The sequence below is a fragment of the Asparagus officinalis genome, chromosome 7 (assembly GCF_001876935.1).
Source record: "Asparagus officinalis chromosome 7, Aspof.V1, whole genome shotgun sequence".
Classification (NCBI taxonomy): domain Eukaryota; kingdom Viridiplantae; phylum Streptophyta; class Magnoliopsida; order Asparagales; family Asparagaceae; genus Asparagus; species Asparagus officinalis.
Genome location: NC_033800.1, coordinates 68,095,722 through 68,105,498, shown reverse-complemented (window position 1 = coordinate 68,105,498; position 9,777 = coordinate 68,095,722). Strand labels below are relative to the sequence as shown.

Genomic DNA, 9,777 nt, shown 5'->3' with positions numbered 1-9,777 from the left:
AAATCATTAACTTGCAAAAACCCCCCCCCCCCCCCCCCCCAAAAAAAAAAAAAAGAAAAACTATTTTTATTGCCAGTTACACCCTCGAAGTGTAGATAACATTGTTTCCATAGTTTGAGATGAACCCTGGAATCACATACCATAAAATACATTTTCCTCGAAGTGTAGACAAAAAATAACTCATCAAGGTTCAAGGGGGTGCAAGCACTAAAAAAAAGTTGAAGGGGTTATAATTGGTTACGCCATCACAAGCACAGAAGGTGTATGTCCCTCAACCCTGTTTTGTGTAGTATAAGAGAGAATAAACTATAGCTTATTTACCTCAAGAAATCTTTAGCTTTATTTAATGACTATTAAAAATATTTTAAGCATCAATTTCTGGTGAATTATATATATGAGTTGCCCTGATAAGATACCTGCATAATTTCAGCTGCATCTGGACCACACATGGAGGCGCCAATTACTTTATCAGTTTCAGAATCAACAAGAAGCTTCATAACCGTTTTTTCTTGTCTCCTGGAAACATGAAAGGGAAAAAAACGAAGAGGAATGCTAAGGCTCGAGACTGTCATGCAAATGCTTGCTAATGTAATATTCAATGTAACAAGGCTAAAAATCAATCTTCCTTAAAGATGAGGATTTATGTAACAAGCAGTAGAAGTTCCATGTAGGGACATACCCAGATACTGTGTTTTTCATTGGATTAAATGATGAGGTGTAGACCAGAATGTCACTCTTACACTCCTCTATAGCTTGCTGTTCACTGAGGCCAACAACAGAGAGAGGGGGAATGCTACAACCAGAAAACAATAATGACATGATGATAACAATAAATAATAATAATAATAACAGTGAGCATTTTAAAGTATTAACCATCAAAGCAAAAAGTAAATCTGTAGATTTGTCTATATATGGTGATTGCATCTATGTGAAACAAGCACTTCTAACATGAAGCCATAGTCAACGTCAAATACTGACACTTTATACATTGGAGATCTCTCAAATGTATCAGCAATTATATCATATCTTCTTAATTCAGAAAACTTGCTTGCCATTTCTCAGATGCATTACCAGCAGTTTTTAATCCACTTCGTTGTTTCCGTTAAAGGTTTGAGGTATATATTTGCATTTATTTGTCCATAAAAAACTATGGAGGGCAAACTGTAGAAGGAAAAGATTATGAACATTTTGACTTATAAAAAACTATGATAAATTTAGAGAAGTTTCAGCATAAGAAGTGACATGTATTGAGTAATGAATAGAAAGTTGAAAAGGCAGGACACATTTGTATTGCGAAGTGAATCTTTTACATCACTTCCTAACAAATGACTTTTTCACTAAAAAAATGTTCATTACTTTTCTTCACAACAGGATAGAGCACAGGGGCGGATCCAGAAAGTTTGGTCGGCAAGACTACAAGTCTATAAATATAGTTAGTATATGACACATTCGCCTAAATATAAATGACTCCAAAACCAAATAAGCATACATATACACAAACAAAATATAGTCAATAAAGGTACCTTACTAAAAAAATTACGATTGTTTCCTCAGTGGTTTCACATTATGATAACATTGTATGAATTTCTCATTAACTATGCTATAAAAGATATCTATTTCAATATACGTGACCAAACAATTATTTAACTAATCATCACCCATGCAGTTATGCATTCCATTTTTCACTATATTCAGTGCACAGAAAGTTCTTTTCACGGTCGTAGTAGCAACTAATAAGATCAAAGCTAACTTCAGCATAAGATGCATCACTTATGAAGATACATCAAAGGGTACGCAGTATGCTTCCCATTCTCATCGATCATGATTTTGTCTGTGATAGATGAGATTCCTCTTAGGGCTACTTGAAGAAATGGTAGTTATAATGCTAAAAGATAACTGCTAGATTGTGTACTCTAAAAACTTCAATTATCTGGGGCTTTAGAACCTGATACAGATTATGGAGCAGTCTTATCCAATATCCAGAAAAGTACAATTACCAGATATATTATGTGAAAGTAATATCATTGTTGTAAGGGTTTATACTCAAAGTTGGGTCCGTCCCTGTTGTGTTTCTTTAGGATTATTTGGACGTTTATATTGAAACATACTAGGCTTAGGATCAATGGATCAATTAATGTAGGGTCAAATTGCTTAATGCTCAACATATTTGTTAGGGATCAGTGGGGCAGCTATCCCCACTATATATCCACCAGTGGCATTATAGGTTGTGTTTAGCTGAACAACACAGACTACTTAGCAACATTATGAAATAATGTTTAAGATAAAGCAAAGAACAAGATAGTGTAGGATCATCGCCACATAAATGGGGATAATAAAAAGATAATGGACAGAAAACTGATGGGAACTGAGTCAAAAATAGCTAAATTACCTGAAAACAGCACAGGGTATATGTTTATAGTCTGGTTTAGTAGGCTGCCCACCGAATACTGTTTTCTACAAGCGCAGAACATATAATTCAGAAAAGAGGAATAGAAAATCTGCAACTACAATATATCAAAGGAAATAAATACATTCGCATGTTAATTTTAAAGTACCGAAAAGCAAGTTCCTTCCATTAATGCCACAGGAGTGAGATTCATTCGGTTTGTAACATCTCCAACTGCCCAAATGCTGGGGACAGTAGTACGGGAGTATTCATCTACCTAAAGATATATAAAATTGCTATTAGTCAGTAATATATATATAATTGCTATTAGTCAGTAATACATGAAACCACAATAACAATAGATATTTTACTAACACCCACTTCTTTAACAGGGGTAAATCAGTAGCAAATTTCTAGAAATATGCTGCATGTGACTTGTGTTATTAGCAAAAGCAATCTTACCTTAATTGCTCCAGTTTTATCAAGCTCAACACCAACAGATTCTAAGTTCAACCTCTTTGAGTTTGGAGCCCTACCTGTGACCCATTAGAGAATAATATATGACAGAGCATCACACACTTTGTATTTGCAGCATTTTTTGAAAAATATCTAAAGCAGAGAAAAATAATGGAAAGTAACCACTTGAGAATATCAACATTGACATATATTGTAAGTCGTCATAGGCAGACGGGCAAAGTATGTATAGCTTAATGATTCGATATTTCGGTGTGTAATAAAAAAATGGACAGTATAGGCATTCATTGTAATATGGGATATCTTATTAACAAGCTTTCTTGTAAAGTTTTGACGGAAATTTTTTAATTGATATTCAAGTATCCATGAGTTAATAAGGATCGCAATTCCATGATAGAAAAGAAATTATGAAACATGACATCACTAACACGATTTTCTCTTCTAATAAAAAGTCACTCCCTTGGTGAAACTTGTTGAGAATCCTTGAGGTATTAATTCAACCATAAAAATAGCTAATTTATCTAATGTGAAAAGACTAATATATTAATTGGAAAAATAGAAAACATAAGAGCATGCTATTACCTGTGGCAAATAGAACAACATCTGCTGTAAGTTCATCCCCATGGTCAGGAACAACTCTAATGCCATCTTCAGTTTTATGCAACTGGTGAAAATGACTTATGCAATTTGTGAGAAACCAAGATTAAGTAACAGAGAATGTGTTACATGAGTGAAGTCTTATTTAGACTAATGTACCTCGGCTATATTTGTCCCTGGATGCAAGTTAATACCCCTTCCTTTAAGGTTTGATGCGACAACTTCTCTCATCTCATCATCAAAACCCCTATAATATAAACCTCCCATTACCAAAGGATGCTTCATATGAAACTAAATTGAGTTTCTAAAATCAAAACATAAGGAACATCAACAGAAAATGGATAAAATGGTTTAACATCAGCAGCAAATACCTCACCTGCTTACTGGGTAAAATCTAGCATGTGTAACCAAGGAGAAACCCTACAAAGTTCCCCTAGACTAAGTAGTATAGAAGGGGAAAGATCATACATCTTTCAAGGGAAGCATTCAGCTCAAGGCATGACTACAACTAAAGCTTAAGAGAACATTCTCATATTATTGTCTAAAAAATATCTTTAAGCTTATAAAAATGAAGTTGATCAGAAGTCATATAAACTATCAATGTTCAATAAACCCTCAAATTGAGGAGATCAAAAGTACCAAAACAAGAATCAAAGAATTGAGATATTATTCATGCTTTCAAAAGGTTTGGTTAACAGAAAGAGAATCAAGAGCAACGAGTTAAAGTGTAACTAGATGTTCTTCCTACTACTTCCTCTGGAATAACATGCAATCATCCAATTAATAAATCAATTTTGGTTTTCAAGTAAATTGAAGGAAATTGCAGCATTTGAGAAGCCAGTACAAGGGCAAATAGATCAGACTTTAGTGGCATAAACACTGAATGAACTTCAATAAAAGGCTGGCTGTTCTTTATCTGTTTGCGTATGAATGGCAGAAGATAATAAAAACTACAGCACAAACCTCAGTGGGAGTTCCTTTCTGTAAAATAAGTCAACTTTAGCACCCATCCCTCGCCATATCGAAGCAAACTCAACAGCAATATACCTGTATTAAAAACAATGCAACCATGATATATCAAAGCAAGCAACAAACCAATAAGTAGTAATTGATCTGCAAGTAGTGAGAAGGAAAATAAACAAATCATTGCATACCCTCCACCATATACAACAGCGCGTTTGGGAAACTCTTCCAAGCTCAACGCTTCATCTGAGGTAATGCCCAACTCCTAATATTTCATATCAGAGGAAAGCATTTTTAGTATAGAAAAGATTATATAGAAACAATTTTAGTCAAGCAAAATAACACAAACCTTCCCTGCGATGGGTGGACGCTGAGCTCGACTGCCAGTTGCAATCAGAATATGTTTTGCTGAATATTGTTGCTTTGAACCATCTGCTTGTATCACCTCCACTCTATGAGCATCGACAACCCTGCCTTCTCCTTCAAGCAGAGTTACACCAGAATTGGCCAACATTCTCTTGTATATTCCATTTAACCTAGTTATTTCATTATGCTGCACATAACTAACACAAAGTTAGGGAAATCTCAATTCAGAAGGATCTAAAACAAATCTCGAGCAAGTAAAATAAAACGAGACAGTGCCTGGTAAGGATAGAACACCCTAATCTCCAACTAGAAAAATCCAAAACTGATAGAAACAATAACATGATTTACTAATGGCACACTAATAAAATAAAATTTCCTAGTGATAGCAAAAGTCAAAAGGGTAATGGTATCGCTAGGGAAATTTAAAACCTCTAGTTACCTATCAGAAAGGGTAGAGACCAAAAGAACTTTTTATTTTCTTAAGCATGAAACTAGGCACCATTTTACAGTTGACATGCAGTAATTACATCATATATACTTCAGTTGACATGCAGTAATTACATCATATATACTTCATCTTCAATGTCTTCAATAATCAATAGCCAACTCATTAAATGGATGAGCATATCACTCTCTATGACATGTTAACAACTTAAGAGTAGGAAACGACGTATCAGGCAACTGAACTCGTGTTTAATGGCTTAAGCCACCACCCAGAGATTTTTGTATCCCAGGTCACCCAGATACACCTGGCTTCTAGTTCAGTGGATGCAGCAACACTCGTCAAGACCCCAAAATTCAGGAATATTGACCAACACTTCTCGATACTCCACAACTATACTGACTTCAATTGTTATAATTATAAGAGCCTCATACTATTACCATGAATAAGTCTCAGAAAATATAAAGTTTGAGGCACGTATTCGAACAACCTATCAGAAAATAGAAATAGGTGGACCTGAAACTAAGGTTGCTTAGACAAAGATGATTATGAAGCAAAGCTCCCAGAAATCAGATTCCGTTTCACATACACAGAGATAGTGTGACAGATGAAGAGTTGTTCGCAACCTAATCAAAGATGGCAGGCCTAGGTGTTGCAAAAATGACAATGATCTAAAAAAGGTAACTTACTGAGGTTCCAAAAACTGCTAAAATGATGTACTCATAAGAGGCGCAATTAAAATTTTATTTTTGTATCCTATAAATTTATGAAAATTTAGGTAAACGAAGGCAGTCCTACATCGAAACTTTGCCATTCCAAAATGTCTTAGCCAATCATAAAGACTAGATATTTAAGATAAATAAACATAACATGGTTGACATACAGCAACAACACAGAGTCATGTTAACGATAATGACTGGTAGGATATTGTTGTAACTGCCTTAGGGATAAAGGATTTGATCCACGCTAATTGCCATTATCAGGCCTAAGGTCCACAACCAGAGACCAATATAAATTGATGTTCATACATTTGAAAGCTTATTAAGAAAAAAAATTTGCATATCACAGTCAAATGGAGGTAGTATTTACCTTGTTATGAAGAAGTTTTTTCCAGTTGAAATCAATTTTTTCACCAAGCTCCCAACCAAAATTTCTTGCATCCTGCAGAATATGGCAGCATTTATTTGCTAATGTACATGCCAATTAAAATCAGGCCAAAAAATAAGGAAATCAGCGACACAAAATATATGACAAACTCCATTGGTGGATATTCATCTGACCTCTTAGTTATTATTATTATTATTTTTAATCAACAGGTAATGCAGAACTTTCCCCTTTGTGTATTTTTTTCAGAAGTTTGATCGTGATAATACTTTATGATACAAATAACATTCCCCTGAGTCATTTAAGCAGTTAGCTAACCGTACCTCAAATTCACCTCCAAACGTTGCCCCATATACTAGTATCTTCTTAGGAACACAGCCTCGAATCACACATCTACAAATTTGGATCATTAATTATGTATATATGAAAAGAACTGAGTACATGCAATTAAAAACTAAAGAATATCCATTGCAGAGGAGCCAGGAGGATATGAGACTTAGCATTGTTTCTTACGTTCCTCCTACTCCACCAATAACTTCTGAACTGATTGGATGGAATGGAAGCTCACAAATTGCAACCTGCATCACAATTTAAAATTTTACCTCCCACTAGTGACCAATATATGCAACAACAAGAAAAAAAATAGTGACTGATAAATGCAATAGAGTTCAGCTATCATTGCATAACGAAGAGAGGTATAAAAGCCAACATAACAACGAAATTAAAAGAGCAAGAGTTGGCACACGTTTAGGCCCTAAGGTAAATAATAAGTCCATTAGCCGACAGGCTTCCACAACATATTCCATAATCAAAGAAAGAAAATTGGATTAAAAAGATAAGAAATGCAAATATAATCCTTGTGAGATTGGATAATGTGGCTCACTTTATTTCCTCCTTATGCCATTCACACGGACCAGTTTGACCAAAAGAGGGCAAATAAACATTATCCAAATAAAAAAAGAATATGGTTAGAAAGCTCCTGAGGAAGTCTATAAGATTCCTAACATAAAAGGCTTTGATTTTCATCTTATTTTTATGAAATCCTGCTTGGAAAAGGATCAAAATAATAAATAGTTTCCCGTAATTTTTATCAGTCGTTTAAGAGTCAATGCCAATTTCAATTACTACAGAAATTTAGACTTATAGTCTTCATTGCTTGTACTAATTAAAGTCAAATTTCTAGTTGCTATTTTCGATTCAACAACGAGCCTTATACCTATAAAACAACAGCTTGTAGACTTTGATTTCAACAAAAGTTGCTCTAATTGATGTAATCTAAATATTAAACACTGAGAAATCGAGGATTAGTGATGCAAACCTTAGCTCCAAAACCTGCAGAAGTCCTCGAAGCTCGAACTCCGCCGCTTCCAGCGCCAATGACGAACAGATCGTAATCGAACTGCTGCTCTCCTTCAACCTCTCCATCGATCAGCATCTTTCTCGACATGATTCCTGCTAACAACAAAATTTTACCTTAAAAAATTATAATTTCAGTTCATTTTCACTAATAATCGAAAGAAATGAGCAAACTTTGTTGGCCAGATCAAAGATGCGGAATCGGGGACTTACGTAGGAATCTAGGGTTTTAGGGTTCGAATTTGAGAAGAGAGAACCAAACGCAATATTTTCGCCCTTTTTTCTTCGTCGAGATCGAGATGGGAAGAGAGAGTGGTGGGCTTACGAGAATCAAAACGAGCGGAGGGCTACAGGGAAGACGCGTATTTATTATAGCTACATTTCAGCTTATGACCATGAACTCTTCAGTAATGACGAAATTGCCATTTTGGATGATTTCTTTAATATAATATAATATTATTAGAGTTTTGCTACAGGGACCCAAAATATGAGACCAATAAGGGGCTGTTTGGAGGTTTTTTTGGATGGTAAAAGAGGAGAAAGCTGCCAAAAATGTCAGCTTTTTGACAGCTTTCCCCCAAAATCACCTTTTTAATGGGTGATTTTGGGGGAAAGCTGCCAAAAAGCTGACATTTTTGACAGTTTTCCCCACTTTTACCACAAAAAAAAAAGAACCAAACAGCCCCTAAGGGGGACAAGTGAGGTGTCCACCTCCTATTAGATAATGAGTTGACCATCATTAATGATGATCAACTCATTATCCAATAGAAGGGGGACACCTCATTTGTCCCCTTTATTGGTCCCATATTTTAGGTCTTTAAAGAATTTTTCATATTATTATTTTATTTTGATTGTAGAAATATGATAGTTTTTGAGTGAAATAGAATAGGCCATTCAAATATTATGCGGTAAATTAAAATTTCGCCTTCTGCTAACAAACGTCCAACTATAAAAGAATTATGGCTCTGTCCCTGGTATCAAATATGATTTTTTTTTTTTTTAATAATAAGTATAAGGAAATAATTAATAAGAAATATATCAGGGGTTAGACTTGGGAATTTTTTGATAATGAAGTAATGGCCCGCGAGAATGGACCAAGGATAGCTACTCCACAAAAAAATGGTGGTAAAAGGAGAGGTCGTAGTCAAAGAGGCCGCATTGCTTTTGTACTTTACAAATCAAAATTTTGGGCCCAATATGTCGTCATTGATGACCACAACTGCCAATTTAGAAATTTAAAAAAAAAACAGAGAGGGAGAAAGTTATTGGAAATGGATTTGTAACTACTACATTAAAAAAAACTTAGCGAGAGTAGAACAAATTTAAGGGACATGCAAAAAGTTCATCTCGCTAAATACAGATATAATAAAATTCTAACCACTTGCATGTGCGATAATGCACTAACCACGCCTCTATTGATAATAAATTATTTAACAAGGCCACAACATTTTTTTAAGGGAGCACATGTTGTTCGCTTTGTAAAAAGGGCCGATTTGCCTTGGATCTTACTTTAAATAGAAAAAAAGAAATTTATGAAGGAACAAACCACGAGGTATATCTTGAAGTGGATTAGTGCAAGCAATGTAAGTCTTCGCAATTTAATCTCGCAAGGTCAAATTTCATAACGTAAACTGCGTGATATGCCTCGTTAGTCGTTGAGCATGAAAGAAATTAACAGAGCAAGAAAGCAGATGATATGTGAGAGGAAAAATTCCTAATCTTTATGATCTGAACTTTGCCTTATATAGGCTTACATAAGAAACATTATTCAAAACTACTTGGCCAAAAAATCAGAAAATAAATTAACTAACAAATCTTCTAGCTGTGACTTGCTAACAACTTCAACAACTACTAAATCTCCTTTTGATTTGAAAACTAACAAACTTTGAATCATTATCCAACACTCCCCCTTGATTCAAAGTTGGTAATGAACAAATGAGCCCTAAGTGTTTCAAACTTTGCTCGTGGCAGAGCTTTAGTAAACAGATCGGCCAGCTGTTCATCTGATTTGCAAAATTCCATCTTGATTTCTTCTTTTGCAATAAGTTCTCTAATGAAGTGATGCTTGATTTCTATGTGCTTTGTTCTT

The 9,777-nt window shown here is 34.8% G+C and overlaps 1 protein-coding gene across 1 annotated transcript in view; it reads right to left on the bottom strand.

Annotated features, from left to right (window-relative positions):
- LOC109848531 (glutathione reductase, cytosolic-like) overlaps window positions 1–8,027 on the bottom strand; it is an 8,632-nt gene extending 605 nt beyond the window's left edge. Inside the window, exons 1-15 of the mRNA XM_020418072.1 lie at window positions 7,902–8,027; window positions 7,651–7,784; window positions 6,846–6,910; window positions 6,656–6,725; window positions 6,318–6,389; window positions 4,770–4,973; window positions 4,612–4,685; window positions 4,421–4,504; window positions 3,617–3,704; window positions 3,443–3,524; window positions 2,849–2,922; window positions 2,556–2,663; window positions 2,390–2,454; window positions 680–793; window positions 417–516 (exon numbers count right to left, since the gene is read on the bottom strand). Of these exons, the coding sequence (XP_020273661.1) occupies window positions 417–516; window positions 680–793; window positions 2,390–2,454; window positions 2,556–2,663; window positions 2,849–2,922; window positions 3,443–3,524; window positions 3,617–3,704; window positions 4,421–4,504; window positions 4,612–4,685; window positions 4,770–4,973; window positions 6,318–6,389; window positions 6,656–6,725; window positions 6,846–6,910; window positions 7,651–7,779 (1,329 nt within the window). The 5' untranslated portion in view covers window positions 7,780–7,784; window positions 7,902–8,027. The remainder of the gene's footprint in view (window positions 1–416; window positions 517–679; window positions 794–2,389; window positions 2,455–2,555; window positions 2,664–2,848; window positions 2,923–3,442; window positions 3,525–3,616; window positions 3,705–4,420; window positions 4,505–4,611; window positions 4,686–4,769; window positions 4,974–6,317; window positions 6,390–6,655; window positions 6,726–6,845; window positions 6,911–7,650; window positions 7,785–7,901) is intronic.